Source organism: Pseudopodoces humilis, chromosome 23 (genome assembly GCF_049639895.1).
Source record: "Pseudopodoces humilis isolate 2021_Gansu_Grassland_sample_001 chromosome 23, ASM4963989v1, whole genome shotgun sequence".
Taxonomy (NCBI): Eukaryota; Metazoa; Chordata; class Aves; order Passeriformes; family Paridae; genus Pseudopodoces; species Pseudopodoces humilis.
Window position 1 is genome coordinate 3,226,506 of NC_142222.1, and position 27,941 is coordinate 3,254,446.

General features: G+C 50.7%; 2 protein-coding genes across 2 annotated transcripts in view; one reads left to right on the forward strand and one right to left on the reverse strand.

The window, feature by feature from the left end:
• Positions 1-13,586, reverse strand: part of NXN (nucleoredoxin) — a 46,832-nt gene extending 33,246 nt beyond the window's left edge. Inside the window, exon 1 of the mRNA XM_005525720.2 lies at positions 13,226-13,586. Coding sequence (XP_005525777.2) covers positions 13,226-13,543 — 318 coding nt within the window. The 5' untranslated portion in view covers positions 13,544-13,586. The remainder of the gene's footprint in view (positions 1-13,225) is intronic.
• Positions 13,587-18,856: 5,270 nt separating this feature from the next.
• Positions 18,857-27,895, forward strand: LOC102108523 (multidrug and toxin extrusion protein 2). The gene is made up of 17 exons (XM_014254893.2): positions 18,857-18,952; positions 20,756-20,857; positions 21,304-21,372; positions 21,692-21,840; positions 21,984-22,026; positions 22,636-22,680; positions 23,042-23,139; positions 23,381-23,478; positions 23,796-23,909; positions 24,099-24,166; positions 24,462-24,570; positions 24,953-25,028; positions 25,293-25,362; positions 25,923-26,055; positions 26,346-26,440; positions 26,659-26,740; positions 27,062-27,895. The coding sequence occupies exons 1-17, from the start codon at positions 18,857-18,859 to the stop codon at positions 27,295-27,297; spliced, it is 1,683 nt and encodes a 560-aa protein (XP_014110368.1). The 3' UTR covers positions 27,298-27,895.
• Positions 27,896-27,941: the final 46 nt, after the last annotated feature.

A 27,941-nucleotide genomic window follows, 5' to 3' on the forward strand; every position in this document is an offset into this window, starting at 1 on the left:
GCTCAGCTACAGAAGAGGTTTAATTTTTTTTTACAAGGTTCATGTTCTCAGCATCACTCTGGCCATGAACCCACAGCACCAACACTGATGCATCTTCAGCTACTGAAAGGATGACTGGAGTTATTTAAGAGCTGAAGGAAAACACAGGTACAGCTTGTTTGCCCCTCATTTTTATGTCACTAAGCAGCTGTAGGTGGACAAAGGCAAAGCACTGACTTGTGCAGGAGCAGCTCAGGGCCAGGCACAGTCTCACTGACTGCAGAGGGTCAGAGCCAACATCCATATGGATCCTGATTCCCTTAAATTCACCAAAGCCTCTCCAGGGCCAGCCTGTGCTTTTGCACAAGACAGGTTTATCCTCAGGGCCAGCAAATGCTGTGCAAGAAGCACACACAGAGCAGCAGAGGAAAGACAAAATCTGTAGCTGTGCTAATTACTGGAGTAATTACAAAGTAAAATACCAAACTAAATACCACAAGTCTGAGAATGAGCAAAGAACCCTTTTCCTTTCTGGAAGCTGCCTCTCACAAATGACTTTCCCCACCAAGAACCACCTCCATGGACCCAGACAGAAGTTTGAGCAGATGACCAAAAAATGTCAGGTATTTTTCTTCTCAATAGATTTTCATCCAGACAGGATGAAAAGCCCTTTTTCTTGAGCAATTGAGTTTTCCCCACAACAGACACGAGCTGGCATGTTCTGAGTGTTTGGTATTTCAATCCCAATTAAGTAAAATTGTAATTGCTGCACCTAAGGGGTTCTCAGCTCCCTAGGAGGAAACACTTCATACATACAGAGATTTTCCTAAGCTTTACCACTACATACTTAAGACATAGATTGAAGGATGAATCACAACTTCAAATTCTTCACTACTAAGCCTGGCAATCAACACTGCCACTTTCTGGCAAAGAAACCCTAAAAGCCTTCACCTGTGATGTCATCTGCTAACAGATTTATGTTCCATGGGACGCTCCCATCCTGTGACTCCTTCGTTGAGAAGGCAGCTGGGTAACAGGATTTGTTCTGGATAATCCCTGCTCTCAGGAGGGGAGGAAACAGATGAAGATGCACTCAGCCAGAGTGGTAGCAGCCACCACTTTTAGGGAACTTAAAGCCACCTGCCAGGGGTAAATCCCATTTCTAGTTTCAAGCCTGAGAAAGCAGAGCCATGAAGACAGAAGGGAGGTGAAGGAAGTCTGCACTTCCCCTTCCAGATCCCAAACCTGTGTGTCCACAAGGCAGGAGGCATCAAGCCTGGTCTGTCACTGTGGGGGAGACGTAACACACAGCCCTGCATAACCAACTGCAGAGTAAAGGACCATCTCTTTCAAATGCAGTTCTCTGAACAGAGCCCAGCACAACAGACCCTGAGCCGCCAGCAGGGCCATAAGCTCTGCCTGGGGTGATTATTTTCATAATTAGAGGGATGGCCACAGACAGAGGTGGTATTTGGTGGCCTCTTAACCTAGAGACTTATTGGGGTTTATGCAGATGACTCCACTTTTTCAGCAGCAAAGCCTGCAGCAAATCCTTGTGAGGACAAACATCAAACCAGGATCTGGATGTGGCTCAACACAAGGCCACTGCTCAGTCATCCTGAGCCAAAGAACAACACAAAACATGCAGGGCTCAGAGGGAGTTTCATTTTTAAAATTGAGCACATCCTGCAAATCTGGGCTGTCTGAAGCAAAGTGACTTTTCTGGTGAGGCACCGCTCCTTGCTCCAACCTGGTCCTCATGCCTCTCTCCCTCCATCCATCCCTACATTCACCTGCTTCTCCCACACTCACCATCCCTCTCAAAAACATCTCTTCCCAACCTAGGAGGCTCCTCCCAGCCTACCACATCCCCATCTTTCTACCTGAAGAGCCCCTGGTCCCACGCAGCAGCAGGGACATGCCTACAGGGAAAGGCAGGGAAAGGCAGGGACAGCCACCTACTCTTCTGCTTCACAACGCGGCAATTAACTGGTTTGAAAACTGCCTCTCTAGACAAAAAACTCATCCTGGGAGCCACCAGGGTGACAAACATCTATTTTGTGCACCACCTAAGAGATAAACACCAATGGAGGCCCTGGATGCTTCTGTCACACACAATAATTAAACCATCAGTCGGGACACAGCAAATTAATGCAGACAGAAGGTGACAAAGGAATGAAATAGTTTCACTTGAATCTTCACAGTTTAACAAAAGTAAAACCGGGTCAGACCTATTGAGGAAAAAAGCAAAGACAGAAGAAATCTCATTTAACAGTTGCTTTTCCCAGAGAGAAAAGCAGAAAACCAAGCATGCAGCAAAACCGGGACCAGGCTGGGATGAAAACAGGCACTGAGAACATTGCTGTGCTACAGGCAGGAGCACACACAGAAAAATCCGTTCTTGAAAATATTGCAATAGAGGTGGTCTGCAGGTCTCTTATGACAAGGAGGAGGCAAAATCCCTGGAACAGCAGCCCACAGCATTTTCCAATCCTTTAAGAAAGGAAGGAATGGAGCTGTGCCATACGTTAGCACTTAAGTAGTCCCTACCCTCAGTTTCCCACCATCTGTACTACTCTCTGAAACTCCCCAACTCATTTAATTTATTGCTGTGTGTCTCCACCAAAATCAAAGACCTAAATATCAGCAATCTTGGTGGGAGACATCCAGCTGCTATGGCTCATTGTAGGAACAAACCCTATTTGTGCAAAGTTGCATTGAGAAAGTCGGGCAGCAAATCTCCCTAGGAACAACTTCCCATGCTTTCAGATTAGCAGATCAAGCTGCAGGCATTAAGACCTTTCCCCTTCTCTATCTGTGAAATCCAGCGCTTTAGGACATAAAAATGGGTCTTTTCTAACCCTGGAACGAAGCGATTTTGGAAGGACATGGCACAGCAGCAGCAGGGGGCAATGACTGAGGGAAGCAGAGCACAGTCTCGGGGTCATGTTCAAGTGCTGTGTGAGATGATGGGGCTTTTCCTGGGAGCCTGGAGTGCTGGGACCTGGAAATCACAGCTGTGGCAGAGGCAGAGCCCCACTCTGGTCATTCATCCAGCCCCCAGTCCCCTTTCACCTCTGCTTCCCTGCCCATGATGTGAAGCCAGCAGGATTTCCCTAAGCACACAGCTATTTGCAAATTTCCAAGCAGAGATTACAGGGAAGAGCTCATTAGAAGCAGCCTGTAATGTAACAGCACAGGGACCTCTGTTCTACAGCCACAAACTTGAATCAAAAAGGGAGCAGCATCCTAAAAAAGCTGGTAGAGTCATCAGCCTCTCAGAAGCAAATAAGCACAGCTCCCTGCCCTCTTAAAACACCAGATATCAGCTGATAAAAGAGGAGCAATCCTGCAAGTCAAACACCCAGGCAGTACTTGCAAGGCAGGATTTGTAGCCTGGTGCCCTTTGATTTGCTCTGAGAGCGACAGAACAGTAGTCAGAAAAATATGAAGGTGAAGAACATTTCTAATGTTCTGGTGACCCATCTGATGCTGAAAATCCCAGCAGACCCAAGACTGTGCACAAGGATCAGGGTGCTGCTGTTGCTCAGACCCTGAGCTGCACTTGGAAGGGCAGACAGAGGGACAGCAGTCCCTAAGTGGGGTTGAGGACACCACAGACCCCAACAGCTCTTGGACTCTCTTGGTTCTCAGGGGCTGAAACAGTCACACAGAGGAAGTTTCATTTGCTTCACAGATCTGACAGCAGATCTGGAAATTGTCATCTCCTTCCCACGCCATCACACAGCTTGGTTCATTTGAAACCTGTTTTCTCCTGGCTCAGTTCAGCTTGTCTTATTCCTGCACACAACAGCAGCAGCCAAGCAAAGAGTGGACAAACTGGGACCCCCAGTGAGGGCCAGGCAAGTGGATGCTGAACTGCAAACACAAGGGCACAGCCCACAACCAAAACACTCCACACACAGCTCCAGCCCAGCGTGCAACCTTTCAACAAGCGGCGAGCACGAGGGGATGGAGCTGAGATCCCTGGCAACACTACTAAAATCCCTGTGTTTCTCTTTTATTTTGGGAGAGGCAGAATATTCCTTTTGAACTACCCAAGTGGGGGAGAACCAACATCTGTTCAGATTCAACAGCTTGGGTCTCACTGCTTCAGCTCCAACCCCTTCCAGGGAAGGTCTCTAGCTTTTATTCAAAGGCACTGCCCTCACGCAGGGCCTTTCAGCAGAGGCTCGCAGAGCACCTCACAGACATTTAATTAAATTCTACAGCCCGCCCCAGTGAGGAAGGGATTAGAGACAGGCCCCCAGCTCAAGCAGCAGCTCAGCACCACAAGCATCTCTTTCTCTGGTATGGCTGAGGCATTCGGTTCAGCTGCAGGAGTGCTGCAGTCCCAGCTCCACCGAGCTGCTAAACACACATCAAACAGCCCAGAGACTTTGAAGAGCCAGCAGAGCAACCTGGAGCATCCTCTGATGGGATGGGTTAGGGCCCCTCTCCACTGACAGGGCCACAGCAAGGAGATGGGTTTAGAGACAAGAAATACGTGCTTTGTTACCCTTCTGCAAATTAAACTATACATTTCCAAAGCATGGCATTCCTGGTGACCAATTCATCCACCCAACAGCCCTGGGAGCTTCATAAAATGGAAAAGCACCTTTTTTTCCTTTCTTCCCCCCCCCCCCCCCCCCATGCTCACCTATGGAGTGAGACTTTTGCTGGCTGAATTACATCTATTTAAACAAAACCAAGTTCAGACATCTGCCTTTGCACAGTGTCAGCTGTGAAAAATGAGCTAACATCCAGATGCAGTGGCATGTCAGGATTAGCCCAGGCTGGGGCAGGAATGCTTCCATGTATGGAAAAATATTGGAGCAGTGAAACCATAAGCTTGGAGCTGAGTGAAGTGAGAGGCCCTGTCAATGAAGTTGCAGGCTCAGGTTTAGAGGATTTGCAGCTCAGATCCGCCATAAGATCCTCAGTGTGTATTACAATAAATTTCACACTTTTTTCCAGAAGGGACTCCTACAGCAATGCTGAGAGTCATGAGGGTGAGATCCTCCACCCCTCTGTTTACTCAGGAAGCCAGGCTGGAATTGCTAGGTACCGTTAATGCTCCCCATGCCAGGCACAGGCTCGTGTGTTGATGGAGACATTTTGGCTACTACAAGGCTGCTGCTCGCCCATCCCTGGGCTGCTGCCTTCTGCCCAGCAGGATTTATCAAAGCCAGCTCAGAGCTGGAACAAAGGATGAACCTGTGGCAGTTCAAAAGCAAATGCTGAGCCAGATCAGCTTGGCTGGGGAAGCGGTGCCTGCTTCTGCCACCGTCATGGCAAGGGCAGTGACTACCAGGGCACACAGAGAGAGCCTGAGCAGCGTCCCTGTCAGCTTGACACAAATCAAACGGGCTCATTTGTCAGCATCCTGAGTTAACACTAATGAAGTCATAGCTATGACTTCATCTCTCCAGTGGAAATCTCTTGGGAACGAGGGAGAACTAGAATTTCTCTCTCTGGCTCACTCATGCAGTTGCAATTTGTTTCAGTCGCCTTATACTCTCTTCTGCAAGTATTACTTAATTCTCAGGCAGATTTTTAAAGGATTTTTAAATCCTTGCCCTGAAACGTAAAAGAATGTTCCTTTCTCAGCTGTCAAAGCCCAGCCTTGCTGAGATCCCTCCTGGTGGGATTTGACCCCTTGTACCAGCTGCCACCCACTCCATGGGGTCTCAGCCCACAGCTGAGGATACCACCAGCTATCTTTTATACCTCAGACATGCAACTAAAATCTGGTTCCTCATGCCAAATTCATTTTAAATAGGGACTTTTGCACATTTTCTCCACTAATATATTTTAAAGTCAGGCCGGATTTAGCCACAGTTGCAAAGAGACAAAATTTTGCTGGAGGACCCTGGAGCTTCTCTCCTTGGCTGGACAGGACAGATTTCAATGCTGCAAAAACCACCCAGCAATGAATGGCTCACGCCACCCTGCTGCTACAGTGCCTTGTCTGCCTAGAGATGCATCCAAGAATTGTCCCAGGGTACCCCTGCTGCCTTTTCCTCATCACAAGCCTTCAGCTGTGGTGAGGATTTGCTTCCCTTCTGTGCACCACTCCTGGTCTCCACAGCTGGAACAGCACCTATCATTCGGAATGCATCCTTTAGGAACCAGATTCTCTGTGGTGTTTGGGCTCTCCCCACACAGTAAGCACCCCCACACTGCCCTGTGTCTGGTTGAGGGCTCCCATCCCTTTGTTTTTAGGCCAGAGTGCCTTGGTGAGCCCCAGCATGGGTTTGATCAGATTACAGATGCTCAGCTATCACCCTGATGTGACTGAACAGTCACTCACTCACTCACACTAAATAAAGACTGCAAATTCTTTACATACTAATTGTTGGTTGCAACTGTTCACAGTGCTGAAAGACAGACGTGAGAATATGCAGAAAACACTCCTGCATCTTTTTAGTTCCACCCTTCCATTACTTGTGTGTACTCTATGCCAAATCAATAAGACACTGCATTTTCCTTGGAAAACTGAGATGATGAAAATATGATCAGCTATGAGACAAGATACTCATGCTGTAATCTGAAATAGTCATACAATTCACTTTCCCATGAGAGAATTTAACAGGTCTATCTGCTTACTTGTCAACTCACCCCACTCCAAGTTTCTCCATTGACCCTGTCTTTAATTTACAACCTACAGATTTAACTCTGTGGTTTTTGCCTACAGAGCATCACCTGAGAAGCAGCAGTTCTTGCCAGCACAGAGGAAGCTGCTCTGCAGAGGGACATCAAGGCAGTGCTGGAGAAAGCCCCTTCCCCACAACACCCCCAAGTCCCCCATCTGGGCTCCCACCTCAAGAACAGAAAGGAATTAATGTGCCCAAAGCCCAAGCTTGTAATGAATCCAAGCATCCTCCCCAGGCTGGCACTACTCCCTCCTTTCCAACCGTTATTATCTGGAGATGGCACAAAGTGATCTGTCTACAACAACATTTCAAACGTACTGTGCATTACGCTGTGATGTGCCGTGGAACCAGTTTAGAGAGCACACGCAGCTATAAAGTCGTGATTATTCAGTATTCAACCCAGCCTGAAAGCTCAGGAGCCAGCTTGTTATTTGCTGAAAGCGGGGGGCCTGAAATTATCCGTGAATAGTTCAAAGCTGCAGTTAATTCAACATCTCGACTTTCAAAAGCATAAAAATCACAGATTCCTGGAGCGTGTAAGCTTTTCAAAAATTACAAACTACTAACTGTCAAATCAAAGCAGAAAATAGAAATCCACATGGCTGATAAGACAAATAGTTGCATTTTAAAGAGTAATTAAATATCACTTTGGAATATTTTGCTTGGAACTTGTTTCCCTGATAAAAAATGGGGAGGGGAAAGAGGAGGAAGCAATCCACACACACCAGTGAGCTTCTCATCAAACAAATGCTCAGGATTTTGCTGCTCAAATTTGTTTTGCTGAATTCAGAGTTCAGCCTGCTGTACCACAACTTCCCATGCCCTCTTAGTTTCCCTAGATCTGTACATTTCACATCAAACTCTAGCAATAAGGAGGAGGCAATCACTATGTTGAATCTGGATTGCTGGGGAGGAGGGTTAGGACAAGAGTCCCTGTGGTGCAGTCACCAAAAATTGCAATATTTTCTGATTTGATTTAGATTAAAACCATGCTCCAACTTCCATGCTGGGAACGTGGCTGAAAAAACAGGAATGCAAAACAGAGAGCTTTACCCAGATGAAATTCAGAAGCGAAACCTTACCCCAGTCCCACACACCCCACCAAGTGCTGCTTTGAAACACTAAAAGTTTGTCCATGAGAAAGGATAAAAAAACTCCAAACCATCCTGGACTTTTCCAAAACCTGAATCTGCCAGCAATGAACTCAACATGAATTTTACCCAAACTTTCTAGTATTAGGCAATACCTGTGGGCAACAATACATGAGGATTGAGCAGTGAACAAGGAGACAGCTACTGCATTTCAAATTAAATGTTATTGAACTACTTGAAGAAGCCACCATGCAAAGGCCACGCAAACCTGATGTCAGTTTTTGAGATGAGATGTGCACAGAGCCCTGTTCAAGAACTAATCATGTGAACAGCAAACTGCTTGTCCCCACCTGGAGCCAGGAGGATTTGATAATGGAAAGATGCCCAAGGACTTTCGGAGCAAGTCCTAAAACATGGGCAATTACCCACTGAAGGATGTAATAAACACCATCGCAGACGACACGTCAGCAAGACTTTTAAAATACTAATTCTACCCCAGGGAAAGTGCTCAGGCAGGCAACAGTTTGGATGTGAGGGGAAATCCAACCTCCACAGACGTCAGTGGTGTTTCTGCAACTCTTGCAGGACCAGGACATGGTACCCAGACTTGCAGATGACTGACACTTACGGGGATTTCACAGAAGGATTAGGGTCTTGGCATGAGAGAGCACTGCTAATTGTAAGGAGGGTGACTGCAAAGCTGTGTAAAACACACAGAAAAATAATTTAGAAAAAAGGCATCAGCAACAAGTCAAAATGTTTTGGCTTCGATGTCATCTGCACAATGTGGAAATACTGAATAGCTTATTCCTCACTCATAATTGGAGTTCACTGTTGAACATCTCCAAAATTGCAGGGAAAAACTCTCCATTGTTCTGTACTTTCTTTTGTAAAGCTGTTACGTGTTCAGCCTCTAAAGAATGCATTTTTGGAGAAGAACTATGCACTGATTACATTACAAAGTAAAGTTCCTTTGCTCAGTCCTGCAACCATACAGTAACGAATGAAATTGTCAACCATGCATTTTTAAACAAACGTTTTCATTTCAACATCTGGATTAAGATGCCACAATGAAAAACAGCACACAGGCTTCCCTCTGCTCCCTTCATACATCTCCCATTCTTACATTTCAGAACCATCAAAGTTTCACAGCAAACAAAGAATCCGTTGGTGCTGCTAATGCCTTGCTTCTTACTCAATAGCCTGATGTCATGAAAAGACCATATTTTTCAAATCTACAGCTCGGCAAGCCAAAGATTTCATATACATTCCCACCCCAGAAATATAAAGTCAGGAATACAGCTGAAAGTGATTACTTAGATATTTTTATATGATGAAATTCAAAAGCTGCTTCAAGTGATTTACAAAATCTTCTGTAAGACAAATCCCACATCTGTGCTGACCACTTGCCTCCCAGATCTCAGCAGATGGCAATTTCAAACAGAAAAGTTCGGAGTCCCTGAAAATCAGGGTGTACCTTAAACTATAATCAAGGGTTTGAAGATTTTTCCTGCACAAAAAAAATTGTGGATAGTCTAATTTAATGACATTTCTATTTTTTCCTCACCATTTCTTGTATAAAGTCTACCTACAAAATTAGTACCTGATGTCTTATTAGGAGAGGCTCCCATGGCATGACCTCTTCAGATAAAGGGAAAACACTCTGTCCCAACCAAAGGGAATTTAGCAGTGTGAGCAAAAGGAGATCCTCAAATTGTTTTCAGATACTTGACTGAATAATCACAGAAAAACAACCAACATGTTTTGCATTTATTTAAATCCAGAACAGAAGCATCTCAGCCTTCCCAAGAAGAATCTGCACAACACTCAACCAGATGCATAAATACAGCAGAAAAACACAAAACACAAGGGAGGCGAAGCCCAGCCCCACTGCCACTGCGGCACTGTGTGGATGCACCAAGGAAAAGTCAGGAGAAAATTCGAGATTAAAAGGAATGAGGAAGACGACTGGGCAACGAAAGTAACAAGTAAAAACAAAAGCAAAGGCAAACAAACAACAGCAAGAGATAAACTGCTGCTCTCATACTGTAGAGCTTTTTCTCGCCAGCACCCCAATTCTCCTTTCTCTCACTCCTATGCAGAACCATGTGAGAGGATCTACTCAATGGAGAATGTGGATGGTTTATCATTTTTTAGCAGAGATAACCAAGATGTCCCAGAGCAGCACAGCTCCTCCAACAGCCTGTGTGCCATAAGGCCTTGAAAAGCACCCAAATTCACCCCGAGTGTAGGTGGACTCTGCAGCAGGAATGGTGTGGAGCTCCCCAGAAGTCTGGGATCCTTCCAACAGCAGGAAGGGAGATATCTCACTGTGGGTGCTGGGGGATATCAGGGCACGTAGGAGGATGGGGGCTGTTTATACTGAGGCTCTCAGTAGCAATCAGGATATTAAAGCTGTTATTAAATCAACCCTCCAGAACTCCAGCAGATGTCCACGCAAACAGACAACAACAGGGTGATGTTAAACCACAACCACAACCAAAACGAAGACATGGAGTCACATCTTCTCCCCATTGCTCTGCTCAGCCATGCCAGGCATAATCACAAGACAAATCAATTACCAAAAGCTACCTGTGGCTGCCCAAATCTGGGGCTGAACAACTTAACTGAGGGACGTGCACCACGAGTTAAATGCCTCCTCCAATCTCATTTGGCACGTTCTGGTTCTGTCCTTGAAAAAAACCCACCCAATAATAGGTCTGGCTGCAGCTCAGACAGAGGCATAATGCCATCTTCCTCATTAATCAAAGGCTTTCCCCACGGCCAGATGTTTGCTGACTTGTACTGCTTTCTTTTATTACTGGTTTGGAGGCAAAAATTGCTGTGTGCTAAAGTTACTCCAATTGAACTGGTTGTCCCTGGTAACTGCACCCTGGCATTATTGAGTTACTGAGGCATTCAACAAAGAGTGGCTGTTTGCTTTGACAATTCCATCTACTTTCCCCAATAACCATCAGAGTAAGATGCAAATTTACTTTTAGGACTGTGGGAATTGTACTGCAAACCCAGAAAGGAGCCTGGGTTTTAAGAGCTATCAATGTCTGGTGCCCAGGGTTTGGAAGAAGGAGAGATGTAGAAAAATGCAGGGTACTCCAGAGAAGGACAGTGATAAATGACTTTAAAAGTCATATTTTTCAGTAACACTGAGCAACAAAAGTGATGCTTGTATATAGGATAGGAACCCATCATCTCTCCACAAAGCTTTTATGGCCTCAGTAACCAACCCACAATGGGAAAAGTTGGCTAGAAAGGACTTTTGGAGTTCTTTGAGCGTGGACATCACCCACATTCAACCCTGCTGGGCAGAACTTCTGCAAGGATAGGGAGCTGACAGCTCAGGGACAGAGCTCTCAGTGTTCCCACCTCTCTTGTTGTCTCTACCCTGCATCTATAAAATCCTTTTCTTCCCATAAATCTATATAATTCGCTGGGGTTTAGGAGGATCCCTTAGTGCAAAGGAACCATAACTCAAAAGCATTGCCTACATTCCTCTAATGCTTTTGTTTTAAAACAAATTAAGCCCATGAGGTACTGAACATATGCTTGACATCCCCAGCTTTTGCTGGCATGTTTTTGAAAAATAGAAAGTCTGTGCTTTTCTAGGGAGTCATGTCATTAACCCAACTATTTAAAAAATCAGCCTGTTATACAAAGAAACTCCTAACTGCCTGAGCTACAGGTTATAAATCTCCTGTTTAGAAATCTGATATTCTGACATAATTGCCCTTACAACTTACAAATAGATTCTCTGTTATCCGTAGATTAAGCTTCCTCCAAAGCCACATCACATCTGCTTAGTTTTGAAAATATACAGCATGAGCTTCAATTACTTTACACGAAAATAATCCTGAATTTAACTCAGGGCTTCTTGGAATAGAGTTTAAGACCCCATAATCTTTTTATTTAATGTTTTCTTGCCATCTAATAGATGGAAACATTGGCCAGCATGTAAAATTAATGCCACCTTCCACTTCAATGATTTCCCAACCATTTAACTACATTGCAGTGGAATTTTTAAAGCAAATATGGCAAGCAGAAGTCCCACCATCTAAATAATCTGAAATGTTCTGTAGGGAAATGGTCAGGTACTAATTGGAACCACAATGTTTTCACATCCCTGTAGGAAGAGGGTTTGGTTTTAAAAGAAACCTGAGTTAAACTAGTTTCTCTCAAGGATGAAGCTTCTATTGCAGCTCCTCTGATTAATGAAACTGCTCAGATCCCAACCACTTGGATGAGCTCCCATTTAGAAGTGTCTGGACTTCAAAGGGGCAAACTGGGGGCCTTGGGCAGCATTATCATCCAGGTGCACAGCATTAAATACCTGAGGTTTTGCAGAACTGGGGGCTTAGTGACAAAAAGCGGTGGCAAACGAGGTAAAAAAAGGCAAATCCGTATTTCAAAGCTACATCTCTTCTCAGCAGCAGGGACATCACACAGTGCTGCCAGACAACAGCAAACTTTTCCTTAAACAATTCCTTTACCTGAGGAACAGAGCAAGGCTCAGAGACCCATCCTGGAAAATGTCATCCCTCGCATCCCAGCACAGCCTCGAGGTGTCCAGACACGGGGGATGCCTGAGGGGCTCAGCCATCCCCAGCCCTGCAGGTACCAGCATTATCCCAATCCCAACCAAAGCCGAGCCAGAGTCTGCCCACTGCTTCCACACCTGCTGTCTCAACCACTAGCCAGAAAGATGTTTAGAAATGGCACTGCGGGACACCATCTTTTCAATTCTTACTCAATTGCTTCCAGAGATTAGATTTGTAAAGAGTATTTTTTTTTTCTTTCTTTTAAGCGTTGCAAGCTCGCTGGGAAGCGGAGGCTCAGCCTGTGCCTTCCTTTTCCTCACAGCCTGCCCCGTCCCGGGGTTAGCGTGCTTTCTGTCCATTACATTTCAGATTAAACTCTACGGATGAGAAGCTGTAACTCGCAGAGTATCGAACGCACTAAACGAGAGGAACAAACCCCATCCCACAAACTGGCCGGGCAGCTTCGCCAGCAGCTCCAGTCGAGCCGGGCTCACTCGCTCCTCAAACAGCCCGTGTCCTCCCACGGCCGGCAGAGGCCACGGCTCCTTTCTGTGCCCAAACCCACGCAGGAGCCCACGGGCACCGTGTCCGCTGCCCATACCAAGGTCTGGTTTCCTGGGGTGCCCACCGGAGTGACGCCGTGCCCGTGACCGGGCTCGGAGGAGCTGCTCCCCTCACACCTCGCCCGCAGCCCCGCTCCGGCCGCCCGCCCACACCACGATGCCCAGCCCGGGGCTCCCGCCCCGCGGGGCCCCCCCGGCGCCGAAGCTCCCAGGCCCCGCAGGACCCGGCCGAGACGGCGTCGCCCCGCGGGACGGCAGCAGACACCACCTCCGCGGCTCCCCCGGGAACTTTCTGGAAGGCGCCGAGCCCCGGCGGAGCCCCGCGGCCCCCAGACAAAGCCCGGGGCGCGCCTCGCCGCCCCCCTCCCGGCCGCGGGTCTCACCTTGCGGTGCTTGTCGGCGAAGGGCAGCGCCAGCCAGGGCATGGCCCGCACCGCCTCCTGCCACTGCTGCTGCTCCTGCTCCGCCGACACGAAGACGATCTCGAGGCGCTGCCCGCCGGCCGCCGCCGCCTCCCCCCTGAAGCGCCCATAGAAGGCGGCCAGGCTGGCGCCGAGCTGGGCGCAGGGGCCGCCGAGGCTGCAGCCGAAGTAAAGCCCCACCAGGGAGACCCCGCGGGCGGCCAGCGCCGACACGGCCACCTCCTCGCCGTCGGCGGCCACCAGCACCTCTCCCAGCACGTCGGTGAGCGCGCCCGCCATCCCGCTCCGCTCCCGCTGCGCGCCCGCTCCGCTCCGCTCCGCGCCCGCCGGCCGCGCACGCCCCGCCCCGCCAGGGGGCGCTGCCGCGCCGCGCGGCCCCGTGCCCGCCCCCGCCTCGGGCAGCGCCGCCCCGGCCCGCCCCCCCCCCCCCCCCCGGAGCCGCGCCCGCCGAGCCCGGGCACGGAGCGGCGAGCGGAGCCACGGCACGGCGGGCGAGGGCTGCACGCTGACCCGGCACACGGTTCACTGGGGTGTTGGGGAGAAATTCTTCCTTGAGAGGGTGAGGCGCTGGTGCAACTTCCTCGGAGGAGCTGTGGGTGCCCCGTCCCTGGAGTGTCCGAGGCCAGGCTGGATGTTGCTCTGAGCAGCCTGCTCCAGTGCCAGCCCGTGGGACGCTGTGATCACACATGCAGGATCACACAGAACCAGCTAGGATGAGAAAAGACCTTTGAGGTCACGAGTCCAAGTCCTTGTTAAACAGACTATGGCACTGAGTGCCACATCCAGTCTTTCCTTAAGCACCTCCAGGGATGGTGACTCCTGGGCAGCCCATTCCAGTGTCCAATCACTTTTTCTGTCAAGAACTTCATCCTGATGTCCAGCCTAAACCTCCCCTGGTACAGTTTCAGGCTGTCCTCTTGTCGCTGTTTCCTGGGTGAAGAGGCTGACCCTCACCTGTCTGCAGCCTCCTTTCAGGGAGTTGTAGAGAGTGATAAGATCACCCCTGAATCTCCTTTCCTCCAGGCTAAACACCCCCAGCTCCCTCAGCTGCTCCTTCCATGAGGTCCCTTCCAACCCAAACCATTCTGTGACTTCCCACTGGCTCCATGAGGGTAGATCCAGCCTCCCCAAAACCCACAGACTTGTTCCCTTCTTTATTTCCAAAATCGAACATAAATACATATTTACCCCTACCAAATGTAGGCAGAAAAACCTGAAAGCCAATCCAGAAGCATAAGCATAAATTGGACTGCATTGAGTTACACCGTCTGGCTGGCTGGGATACAGAAAGGAAATAAAGCAGAGACAGTGGCATGCAAACCAGGCTGTAAAATGTATTTGTTCTTTGTAATCAAAGCCTGCAATCTGCAAGCCTGCAGAATTCACTGCAGGATCCTCAGTTGCTCCCCACCGATGTCCATGTGTCCATGCTGCAGAAGAGCCCCAAAACAGCACACTGAAATCTTACATCTACTGTAATAAGGATCTTTATTTTTACAAACTTGCCTTATTTGGCTTCTTGTTACTGTTGTTGCTTTCAATTGTACTTAAAATCGTTGTGTAGCCAGAGCCATTAGGGGATGCTCTATAAATACAATTAATTATCATTATTATTATTATTACAGCTTTACAATCTCTCTTTTCTCTTGCCAAGGCTTGCTCCCCAGAGGTGGAGGTTCAAAGCAGGAGAAGTTTTGTCTTGTTTTTTATTCATCCTTCCTTATCTGCCTTAATTAAGTATCTGGATTCTTCAGGGCAGAGAAGCTGTTTTTTAAGTCTGCAACCCTGAACTCAACCAACCCATGCAGCAAGATAAATATTCTGCTGTAAAAATAACATTTATGGCTGCAGTTAGTATGTGTGGCCCTGCTTTTAGTGAACAAAGCAGGAGGATGCTCTGAAACACAGAACAAGTCAAAAGCATTTCTCTCTTAAGGAACAATAAAATAAAATGAGGAAACAACTATTCTTAACGAGAAGTTTCACAAGGTGAGGTGGGATTGAGCCAAAGTTACACCTCAAGAGTGCTTAAAATCTGGTGGGTGAGTGTTTGTCCACGTGCTGGTTCTACAGCAGAATCACAGATTAAGGATACCCATTTGAGAACCAGCTTGAGACACTGGAATTAAAGAGTCAGAACAGCATCCCAAGGTTTTTAATAATCAGTTTCTTGTCCATATAAAGCCAATGCCTATCTGTATTTTTCTTACTCCTATTTATTTTTATAAGTACTGAGTTTTTTAAATATTACCCCCGGGTTGACCAATACATACTATATTTTTCACTGGAGTACTTAGCAAGTATTTTTTTTTTCCCCAAAGTATTTGCCAAATACTTGGCGTATATTTGGCAAGCGACTGCCACATTTTGGGATTTCCCTGAATGTTTAAAAGACACCCGGTGCTCATTAGGGTCTTGAAAAATACAAACACTGACGAAATGAGGCAGGGCTAAAAGTGCCGAGCCCGAGGGTCGGAGACGAGAATGGGTGGAAAAGAGGATCCGTGTCCTCCCCATGATCCCGCTCGGTTTTGCGGGAGCGCCCGGAGGGACCTCGGACCCGCGGGGCTCTGGTGCCATCTGCCGGGGACACCGCGCTCCGGGGAAGGAGCAAAGAGAGCTCAGCCAGGAAAAAAGGAGGTTTAGAAAGACCTTCTGGAGTTCCACAACTCCCTGGAGAGACACTGTAGCCAGGAGTGGGTCAGTCTGTCCTCCCAGGTACCAAGAGATAGAACAAGAGGAAACAGCCTCCAGCTGCAACAGGTTGGATATTTGGGAAAGATTCTTCACCGAAAGGGTGGCTGAGCCCTGGAAGAGGCTGCCCAGGGTTGTGGTGGAGTCATCATCCCTGGAAATGTTCAAAAACCTTCTGGAATGTGGCACTTAAACAGCAGTTACCCTGAAGTATCCACTGATGGCTCTGATCATGATCCTATGGCATGACACTTACATAAGAACTAATTTGATTGCAAAAGGCTTCAGTTTTAATTCAGCTGCATTCTGATCTCCACATTGCGCTGAGGGCAGTGGATTTTCCACAGTATGTGGACATCAGCCAGCAGCAAGGTCCTTTAAAGGAAAGGGACACACTTCAAACAGTTCAAACTTCAAACAGTTATGTTTGACATAAACCCATTTGGTCCTGACATTCTCCCTATTGGGCAGCTCTTAATCATGATTACATGTGTGGGGTGTATTTTAGCAGCAAGATGTTGGCTGTGTTTCAGATTATGGACATCCATATCCAGAGAAAGCCTGGGATAGCCATCCTGCTGGGAATATGTAGGGAAAAAAAGGGCTAATTCTGCTTTGCACATGATGCAAGTCAACTGCAATCCTTCTCCTCTCAGTTTTTTTCTTCTGTAGTCACATCAGCATCTCTGAGAACCTCACAGTGTCCAAGCTGCTGAAACCAGCTCCAGGAGGACAGGCCATCCGCCTGCTCCAGCTGGATTGTGGCTGGTCACACATTAACTCCTTTAAACAGATCTGTGTTAAGCTATCAGCCTCCCAAAATGCTGCTACAGATTCACTGGAGGTCTAAAACAACCGCATGGAATTTGACCCTTCAAATTCCTCCAGCTGGTGTTGCAATCCTGTTAATATTCGGATTGCTGAGGGCAAGCTGGTACCTTTGACCCTCCTCATCATCTGTGGCCCCAGAAGATGAGTCCTGCTGAATCACATCGGGCAACTGGCAAGGTCCTTGTCCCTGTCACAGAGGCAGAGGCAGTGCCAGGTCTGTTGTGCCAGTGATGGGGGAGGCCTCAGGGCACCCCTGCTCATCCAGCCAGGTCCTGGGGTACCTGTTCTGACACTTTCCAGCAGGACTGGGATCCATGTGTAACCACAGAAACACAGAACAGCACTTCTGAAAGCGACTGGAGTTGATTTCAAACAACACCAGCAAAACACAAGGAAAGGGATTTCAATCACAGCCCTTCTGTGTGTGTTTAGGGACTAGTCCAGGACCTGGATCCTGGGACTGGGAGGGAACTTTTTCTCTCCAAGCTTGTAAAGAAGGGCCTTTTTATTTTCCTTTTCCCTCAGGTTTCTGCCCAATTCTCTCCCTGCTCTTCACCAGCCCAGGGTATTGATCTCAGCAGGGTCACCAGTAAACTTCAAAGGGACTCACACTTGCACTGCTCGTTTAGAACCATGAATAGCACCATCTGGGCCTTATCATTTCCCCTCTGCCTCCACCAGAGATAACAGCATAGCAGGAACCCTCCGGCCGTGTCACAGCCAGGCTGGTGACAGTCACACCACCAGCCAGTTATCACCTTTTCCCATAACCATTTCTATTTCTTCATAGCTGCCCCTGCAGCACCATCCTGCACCCACCGGCCACAGGGGATGAGGGAAAGATCATTGGGAGGAGTTCTCTTTTGTCTGGAAATACCCTGATTTCATCAGGGCACATAAAATCAGAAAGACTGTGTCTCACCAGTACTACTATAAGATTTTTCATGATGTCACATCGTCTTTGAAGGGACAAGGGGGCAAGTGAAATATTAACAAGACATCACATTTTGGACTGGTGACATCACAGCTATAAGGCACCAGGGCAGCATTCAAACAGCTGGAAAACCGAGACCCGCTTTCCACTGTAATTTTCCGTGCATTAGCAATTGGTTTGGTTACAGCTATTTGGTTACGAGTACCTGCACTTAGGTAAAATTTCACTCCTGTAACAACCCAGCCTCTGACCCAAACCAAATCTCCTTGCCAGGTGCTGGGCAAGCACAGCCATTCCAACCTCCTCACGCTGCCAGCTGCACCGCTGGGCACCGGCCTGCTGGGTGGCAATCCCTGCATCAGAGACAATCCCTGCTCACGAGGTACTGGTGAGTGCATGGACGAGAAGGGAAGGCTGCCCAGAGCCAGCTGCCCTCCGCTGTTTCCAGGATGCTGATGGCAGAGAGGACATTCCTTTGCTCAGATGTCCCGTTCCTGCCTTTGACAGCCCCTGCGTTTGGAGTCCCACCTCACAGACAGCACTTAGGGGGTCATAAACCATCGTCCCACAAGGAGTTCCCCAGTCCATCACCACCACCTGGGGGTCTCTGGACATCTGGTGACTCCCTGGTCAACACGTGTCTCCTCAGGGGATCACCAGAGGATGAGCAGGAGAGCTCCAGATGTCGGTGAACAAACAAGGGGGTCCCCTACTCTTTGCACAGCAGATCCCCAAACCACCAACACCACCAGGGGATCCCCAACCCCCAAAACCCCCGCGATGTGCCCTGGCTCTGGCCAGCACGTGTGTGCGAGGAATGTCCAGCTGCCAACACGCTGAGCGCGGCCTTGGGGGTCCCACTCCCAGCGGAGGGTGCCAGCCCTGACCCGGAGCACGGAGCTGCCCGAGCCGAGCCGAGCCGGGCCGGGCCGAGCCGAGCCGAGCCGAGCCGAGCCGGGCCGGGCCGGGCCGAGCCGAGCCGAGCCGAGCCGAGCCGGGCCGGGCCGGGCCGAGCCGAGCCGGGCCGGGCCGAGCCGAGCCGAGCCGAGACGCCCCGCCCACGGCCCCGGGGGCGGGGACGAGCGGGCAGTGCCGACGGGCGGGCGGAGGGGGCGCGGGCGGTACCGGCGGCGATGGCGGCAGCGCGGTGCCTGCGGGAAGCCCGGCGCCTCCTGCCCGCGGGAGCACGGCAGGAGTGCTTCGAGCTGGCCCGGCTGGCGGGACCCGTGGTGAGACCCTGGGCTGGGTGAGACGGGGAGGGACACTCGGGGGACACGGTGCCCTCCGGCCGGAGGTGCAGGAGCACGTCCCCGGGACGGGGATCGTGGCTGGGCTCGGCTGTCCGCAGCCGGGCAGCGCTCCCCGGGCTCTCCGGGATGCCGAGGAGGGAGACCTCTGGCCCGCCGGGTTTCGGCTGCCGCCAGGCTCCGAGCTCCAGGTACCGGAGCTGTACCTGCCGGGCTCGCCGGGGCCGCAGCGCGGTCCCTCCGCCGCTCTCCGTGCCGGGGTTGGCGCCCGGATCCTTTCATTTTAGCCCACGTGCTCTCGCTGCTGCCCAGCGTGGTCCCTGCAGCACGGCTGTGGAAGAGCAGTGGTGGGCTCGGGGAAGGGGACCAAGCTGTTAAACTGCTCACTGAAATCAGACCTGAGCCCTGGCCATTCACCCCTTGGGTGACAAGTGAATCACTCTGCGTAGTGCCAGCTCCATAGCTGACCCTTCCATCGGGCTCTGGGTGCCCTATGTCTGTCTGTCCTCCCTGGACTGGAACTGCTGTTTGCCATTTGTCTGGACCATCTGGAGGGAAATGGACCCTTTGGTAGTTGGCACAGGCTGCTGAGCACATTTTGCAGAGGCTTCTGCCAAGGGGAACCATGCACCACAGCCCTGGTCTCAATCACTCGTGTGTGAAATTTTGTGCTTTTAGTCTTCTGCTATATCTGGTAAATAAGGATCAGCTGCTAAACTTCTCCCTGACATCAAATCCCTGACCTGCTGTGTCCAGTCAGCAGAGGAAGTCTAGTTTCAGTTTCTGCAGCTGAACACATCAAGCCCTCTCAGTCCCTTCAGCCATCCTGCCTGCAGCACAGCCTGCTCCTCCATGTGCACAGACACCTCAAACCCAAACCTACAGCTGCTGTTTAATGATCATTGCATGATAAACGCTGTGCTGGGACCATGCTGGAGGTACAGACCCCTCCTGTGGGGATTGCTCACAGCAGTAGTTGAACATGCCTGGGCCTGGCAGCAGGACTGCATCTGCAGGCAGCAGTGGGAGGTCTGCAGGGGTGGAGGGATTGTTCTGCTCTTCCTCTGACCCCTCAGAGCTGGTTTTCCAGCAGCTCTGGGCTCTGGTCTTGCCAACTGCTGTGTGGGAAGGAGCATGAACAGCTGCTGGGCATGGTTTCCAGCTGTGCCCACCCCTCAGTGGATATAAATGTCCCTAACCCCTGCCATCTGTCTCAAGCTGTGCCATGACTCTGTGCCCTGGGTGCCTGTAAGGGGGACATCCTCTTGCCAAAGGAAAATGAGGTCTGGAGTGAATCTCTGCTGCAGCATTGTTACACACTGCTGGCAAGGAACACGCAGACTGGCCTTTGTGTCTCTCCACGAGGAGAGGATGTTGTGGTTTTGGAGGATAGTTTTCCACAGATGCACACAGATGTGGAAAAGCACTGGGATCTTTTATTTTCCTTCTCTATGAAGCCTTCATCCTGGGAAAGAGGATTTCTAGTGAAGTCCTTAAGCCTCTCTTAAATGGGGTCATCTGGCAGATTGGCTGTGTAACACCAAAATATCACAGGGCAGGTAGATGTTGGCTTTGAAAGACAAAGCTACTGAGACTGTGTTTGAGTCCTGGAGCTGCCTCCTCTGCCCAGCAGTGTTGGCAAGCAGGGACAGGTTCCCAGGCCTCAAGTCATGGACAGAAACAAGGAAACCTGAGTGTTCATAGTCCATCTCCTGGGGGAGGGGTGGTGTTCCACAAGCCCTAACAGGTCCTCATTTCACCATCTCCCTTCTCCTCTCATCCTAGTTCTTTGCCCAGCTGCTGGGGTTCCTGATCAGCGTGGTCAGCTCCATCTTCTGTGGCCACCTGGGGAAAGCCGAGCTGGATGCTGTCACCCTGGCTGTGTCCGTACGTATTGCTCCAGTTCCCCTTGGATTTAAAACATACGAATTATATATCACCAGAAAAAAAAAACCCTGAAAAAAACCAGACCTGTAGGAATGTATATGTGAGGGCTCTGTTCTATTTTTTTTTTTGCCCTGAGCACAGGAAGGAGAGGGGAGCTGAGCAGTCAGAGCCTGTGCCAGTGCAAGGCCAACACCTGAGAGCCTCTGGCCAGCTCCCTGAACCCACCAGACCTGGGCATGTAGCCAGGAGCAGTACTGTTGTGGTGCTTTAGATCTTCACCCTTTGCTAGAAGATCCTTTCCCCCACTATTTAGTTAATGAGGCTGTGTTATTCTGAGAAATAGAGAAGGACTGGAAAACTTCCCAAAAACTTGTAGCAGAACTGTCTCCCCACCCAGCTGGGAGGGAGGCAGTACTGTGGGCCAGGTTCCCCTGTCTCTCCTCCAGGTTATCAACGTGACAGGCATCTCCATCGGTTCTGGCTTAGCCTCAGCATGTGACACGCTGATGACCCAGGTCAGTAGCAGCTCCCCCAGCCTGGGGCTGTTTGCTGGTGGTGTCTCTCCTCCTGTGCAGTGTGATCTGGGCACAAAGGGCAGGGCTGTGGCAGCTGCCAGACAGAACAGGGTTGCAAGCGCTCTGGCTGGAACCTGCTCCCTCCCCAAGGAGCCCTGGGTGCCAAGGGTTTGCAATCTGCAAGTTACACCCAGCCAATCTGGTATTTGCAGCTGCAGGGCATGGGAAAGGCATTTAATTGTCCTGTTGTTGCCCTGAGCGTTTGCCCAGCCCCTTTGGCTCCCTGTGATGCCCACCTTGAGTCTCTCTCCTGACCCAGACGTATGGCAGCAAGAACCTGAAGCAGGTGGGCACCATCCTGCAGCGGGGCATCCTCATCCTGCTGCTGTTCTGCTTCCCTTGCTGGGCCCTCTTCATCAACACTGAGAGGATCCTCCTGCTCATCCGGCAAGATGCCGAGGTCTCCAGGTCAGGGGTGAGATCCAGCCCTTCTGGATCAGGCATTTGCCATGGAATGTTGAAATCAAGGCTCATGGAGCTTGAGTGCACCGCTGTTTGGCTTGGCTCTTGCTTTGCTGTATCATTAACTGGGGAAACAACTCTCTTTCCAGGTTAACTCAGCTCTACGTGATGATCTTTATTCCAGCACTTCCTGTAAGTCTCTGCTAAAGCTGTTAGAAGTTATGTATACCTTAGGAACACCAGGGAAAGGAGGGAGGGCCTTTGCTGTGTGGTTCACAGGGCAGCTTTAAGGTTTTACAGCATGTCCCTTGACCTTGTGCCTTACCAGATGTGCACAGGCCAGCAGCTGCTGGACCAGCAAACAGGGGCTCTCTCATCTTCCTGTGCAAAGGCTTTTGCTGTGGCCACATAACTTGTGATGGACATTGGAACCAGGGCCTTCAGACTCATTCTTAGCCCTGAGATAAAGGCTGGAGCTGTTCCCACACTTACAGTGGCTGGGCTCTGACTCCTCTGAGGCAGGGAGCAGCACCCCTGTGGGATAAGGGTCTGTAGGTTTATCCTTTCTTCCAAGCATTCCAGGCTTTCTCACGCTGATGAGGAAGCATTGGAGATTTCCCATTTGGAGGCTGATCTGTCTGCAATGGGAGTGTGCTTTCTGTCTCTCTTGGTTTTGGGTGCTGGCAGTGCTTCAGCTGGAGCACAGGGGTTTTGGAAGAAGGTGGAGAGGGGTTGGTCAGTCAGTGGTCACTTGGCTGTTGAACCACAGTGTGGTGATGAGCTGAATCCTGACTTTTGCAGGCGGCGTTTCTGTACCAGCTGCTGACAAGATATTTACTGAGTCAGGTATTGTATCATTAGTCAGCTTCTGGCCATGGAATAAAGGTATTCCCAGGAACATGGATAAACCTGGGGATCTCAAGTTCTGGGGAGAGCTGAGGTATGTGTGATGAGCCAGCCCTGGCTGAGCTCATGGGAACCATCCTTAGCTGGCTCTATTTCCTATGTGTTTTATGGGTTGTACCAGCTCCTGGGCTCTGCTTGTCACCTCCTGCATGTCTCACACAGCCCAGCCTCACCTGGAACATGAGTTGCATTCTTTGGCTTTCCCCTTGGCCATTGCTGGAGGTCTCCTTTGTCTTCACTGGATGGGGCTTGGGCTGCATTTTTGGGGAAGCAAATTCCAAAGTTCCTCCTTGGCTTCCAGGAGATCATTATGCCTCAGGTGGTGACAGGGATTGCAGCCAACATCCTCAATGCGGCCATGAACGCCTTCCTCCTCTATGCTCTGAAGCTGGGCATGGTGTAAGTGTGAGCAGGGTGCAGTCTCTCCCTGGGTGCAGGGGTTTGCTCAGGGCATGAGGGGGTTCTCTGGGTGCCCAGTTCTGTCACCCCCTCCCTCCAGCCCCCAGTCTGCAAATCTGAGGCTGGAGGGGTCTGTCCCATATCTGCAGCAAGGTTGCTGTGGGTGGCCTTGGGTCTGTCCTGCTGTGGCTGAGGAGGTGGGCAAGGATGTCAGCTGTGACCTGCCTGTCTCTCTCCCCAGGGGCTCTGCCTGGGCTAACATGGTTTCTCAGTACACCCAGGTCATCCTCCTCGTCCTTTACGTGTGGTGGAAGAAGATCCATGTGAAGACCTGGGGAGGTACTGTTCTATCTTAACCCTTCAGAATTCCAGTGTCTGACCCTGGGAATTTGGCACTGTCACCAGCACGTGACAAAGGGATTGCCATCCCCTCACAGTGGGAAGATGCTGTAGCCATGTCCTCAAGGCCTTTACTGTAGCTCCAAACACATTGTTGGCAAATACTCTGTCTTGGGAATGCAGCGTGGCACAGCAGCAATTCTGGGCTGATGTCTTGTGAACTGCAGGGGTGGTTGTCCTCAGAGAGTGGATGTGGCTCCCCTTTGAGGGAGCAGATGGATAACACATGTTCATTCTGCTTCACCTCCTCCTGTCAGGTTGGAGTAGGGAGTGCCTCGTGGACTGGGGCTCCTTCATCTGGCTGGCAGTGCCTGGCATGGTCATGATGTGTATTGAGTGGTGGACCTTTGAGATTGGGAGCTTCTTGGCTGGTGAGTCCAAATCCTCTTTCCCCTCTGGTTCCTGATGGCTGCTTGAGCGTGTCCCCAGAGCCCCGCTGCCAGCAGCAGCCTCCTCACCCACAGGGCTGGGTCTGCAGCACCCTGCAGGTGTTCCCATCTATTCCATGGGGATAGATGCCTCCTTTTCAGCAAACCAAGGAGGTGGCAAATCTTTTCCAGGGCTGATCGGTGTGGTGGAGCTGGGTGCACAGTCTGTCATCTATGTGCTCGCCTGTGTCGCGTACATGGTAAGGGCTGGGGGTGTGAATCCCCAAACAGCCTGGGAGGAACCCCAAAGCATTGGCTCTGTGGGTCAGTGCTGAGGTGGGAAGCAGGGGTTGGTACCAGGCAGGTGATGCCTCTCAAGCCTGCAGAGCCAGGATGTGCTGCAGATGGAAAATCTCTTCACTGCAGCAATGCCAGTTTGTCCCAAATTCCCCACTGGGGAAGAAGAAAATCCCTGCAGGCTCTGCTGTCCCTGCAGGCTCTGCTGTCCCTGCAGGCTCTGCTGTCACTCACCTCCTCTTGTCTTCTGCTTCTTAGGTGCCTCTGGGCATCAGCGTGGCTGCAAGTATCAGAGTAGGGAATGCCTTGGGAGCAGGGGATGTGGAGCAAGCCAAGACCTCCTGCATCACTGCACTGCTGTGCACAGGTTAGTGCAGTCCTGCAGAGCAGAATAAAGGGCAATTATCAGCAAATGGTTCAGTTTCCCTCCCTCAAGGCCAGGGACCTCCCATAGGAACCCAGTCCCACTTGTTTGGACCCTTTGGGCAAGGCAAGATCCTGACTCATCTTTTCTGTTACGAGCCTGGTGCAAAGGTTTTGATAAAAAATGTGGCTTAGTGTTCTGTCCTCACAGTCCCAGAGAGTAGAGGGAATATCTGGGGAGAGGAAAACAGACTTGTCCTCTGCTGCAGTATCATTTGAGGTCAGCAAAGTCCAATCCCCACCACGTGGAGCCCCTGAGGTCTGGGCCTGGTCAGGAGCAGGATGTGCTGCCCTTGAAGCAATTTGACTATTCCTTTTTCTTTCAGGAGTTTTCGCTGTGGTGGTTGCAGCATTACTGGGGAGCCTAAGGGATGTGGTGGGATACATCTTCACCAATGACAAGTAGGTTAACAGCTTTGTTTAAGTATTATTTCCTTCTTGGAGGGTGTTATTAATACCCCAGAAGTTCATAAACCCCCATCTGGCAAACATTCCTCAAAAGTTCCTCCCCATTTCCCAGCCTCCCTGGGCAGCACAGCTGCTTCTAACACTGGGACACTACCGTGGTACCAGCCTGGGATCAGGGAATTGGGATCAGCCTTCGTGGTTGAACCAGGGACCAGATGGTGCTGCTTCCCCTGATCAGTCCTTCCATCTTCCCAACAGGGAGATTGTCAGCTTGGTGTCCAAAGTGATGCTCATCTTTGCTCCTTTCCACTTGCTGGATGCAACAGCAGTGAGTATTCCTCACATGGAGTGACTCCTCTCTGCAGCTTGGGGTGCAAAGCTGCCTGAGGCCCACTCTGGACCTGTTAAAATGATCCAGAGAAGCAAATGGAGAAAGTGTCAAAGCAACTGCTTGTGTTACCTGTAATACCTGGGTACTCTCTGGGCTTGTAGCTGTCCCTTGGCATTGCTGCAGACACCCCAGTTGTTCCTCCTCTTTTCCCCTGGCCAAGGCTCCAGCTTTTTACTGGTTTATCAAAGCAACACAAGTGAGCAGCTGGGTCTTCAGAGATACCAGGTTTTCCCAGCACACTGGGATACTCAATAGACAGTAATTTTGGCCTGTTTCCTCGTGCCATGTCCTGGGGGAGGCACCTGGGCACTGTGGGGAAGCTCTTGGGGATCTTCTGTGTTGGCAGCTGGAGCGAGGCGAACCCCACATCACATTCTTCAGAATGTGGCTTTGCTGCCTCTTGGCTTGGTGGGGCAGTGCTGTGGGTTTCCCTGTCCCCAGGGCTGTGCCCTGCCCGAGGGTCAGCTGGCAGTGACCCCTCTGGCTGCTCTCCCCAGGCGACGTGTGGCGGGGTGCTGCGAGGCACAGGCAGGCAGAAGCTGGGCGCCATCGCCAACGCCGTGGGATATTACACCATCGGCTTCCCCATCGGCATCTCCCTGATGTTTGCAGCCAAGATGGGGGTGTTAGGTACGTGTGCCCTCCAGCTGGCATGGTATTAGCTGTGTTGAACAAAGGCTCAGCCCTGGAAATCATGCTCAGATCTTCCTTTGGCTCAGTGGGGCCGGATTGCACACTGCTGTGTTTGGGGCAGGCAGTAAATCCCAGTAAACACCCCAGTAAATCCAGGCTTACTCCCAGCTTCCCCAGGAGCTGTTTCCTCGAAAGCTCTTGGGCTGAAGTCCTCGGGTATTCTGGCAGTGAGTGGCAAAGGCAGGTTTTCCTCAAGCCCTCCCTGAAGTAACTTCCCACTGCTGCAGGTCTGTGGGTTGGGATGATCATTTGCATCTCCGTGCAAGCCCTTTCCTTCTTGGCTTTTGTTATCCGCATGGATTGGAGGAAAGCTGCAGAGGAGGTGAGAATTGTGCTTTTCTCTGGTAATTCTTGCAAGGTGCTGAGTTAACTCCTGTTTCAGTACAACACCACAGCCCTCTAGGAGGTGTGAGAAGTGAACTGGGGTCTGTCCCTCTCCTGTAGCAGAGGAGCAGTTTGGTGCTGAGAATGCTTGTCTTGGGAGAGTGGAGGGTTTTTTGGGCTGGCCCTGAGAAGAGCAACTCTTCCCGGTGTTCTTAGGCTCAAGTCCGAGCTGGAGTGAAAGAACAAGTGGAAGATGTGAACTCCAATGGCACAGCTGCTAACAAAACATCTGCTGTGGGTATGTAGCCAGGCCTGACACCAGGCAGGGAGCCCAAATTCTCCACCCAACCCCTTCCTTTCCTTCCCAATTGTGGCAACCATGTCTATTCTGGAGGCTCAAATGGCTGGAAAGAGCACGGTGCCTGGTGCTGGCCCTGGGCCAGTGCCACTTGTCCTGCACTGAGTAATGGGGTACAAGATGCAGCTTGCAGCTGTGTGTCCCAGTGTCCCCAGGCCTTGGGAAAGGACCCTGAGGACCATCATAGGTGCTTGTGCTGTATCAGCCTGGAGGCCCCTGGCTGGGCTGTGCAGCCCCCCTGCAGCACTCTCTGTCCCACAGGTTACACCTCCCTTGACACGGACACCGGGGACACCACGGTCCTGCCTGAGAGCATCATGGTGGGCGAGAGGCAGCCTGAGCATGAGCTCACCACACAGGAGGAGCTTGTTGTTGTCCCTGTTCTTCCTCCTGTGGCATGGAGGGCTGTGATCCTCCGCCGTGTGCTGGCTGCTGCTGCTGCCATCGCTGTCCTGCTGGTGGGAATTCTGGTCCGGCTCCTGACTGGCAATGGCTAAAACCAGGGACACTGGGGAACTGTGCATGGAGCAGGAGGGCATGTGGCAGTGTCCCAGAGGATGGTGTGGGGAAGTAATTCCCCCTCGGTGCCTTACAAAAAGTCCTTTTGCACGGTTTCTGGTTAACTGACAATGTTTTATTCCACACACAGAGTTCTTAAAGGGGGTGAGGATGTGGCACCTGGATAAAAAAGGCTTGAGAGCTGGTTCCTCTCCTGCACTGCACTGGGATGTCACTCAGGAGCGGTGGGAGTGTATCCTGGGGCTGACCTGGGAGGGAGACAGGGTCCTGGTGCTGCTGTCTTGCTCTCTGGGACATTGGACCATGTCATTTGCTCCTGGCAGAGGCTCCTGCTGCCCACAGCACGTTTCCTCACTCACCAGCCTCTACCAGCACCTTGGGGTGGCAAATCCCACTTGCAGCCGCTGTGGCAGCACAGAAAAAATGGGTTTTGCTGGAAGATAACCTGACTCTGCTGTAGGCTGCTGGCTGCTGACCCTGCTCTCCCTCTGCAGGGCAGGCACAGGGCCTAAAGCAACTCTTCTTTGCACTTTTGTAAGGTGGGATTTTGATACAATAAAGTTTTCTGAGAAAATATTAGGCTGTTTAATATGGTGTGAGCATGACCCTGGTCAGTGTCAGG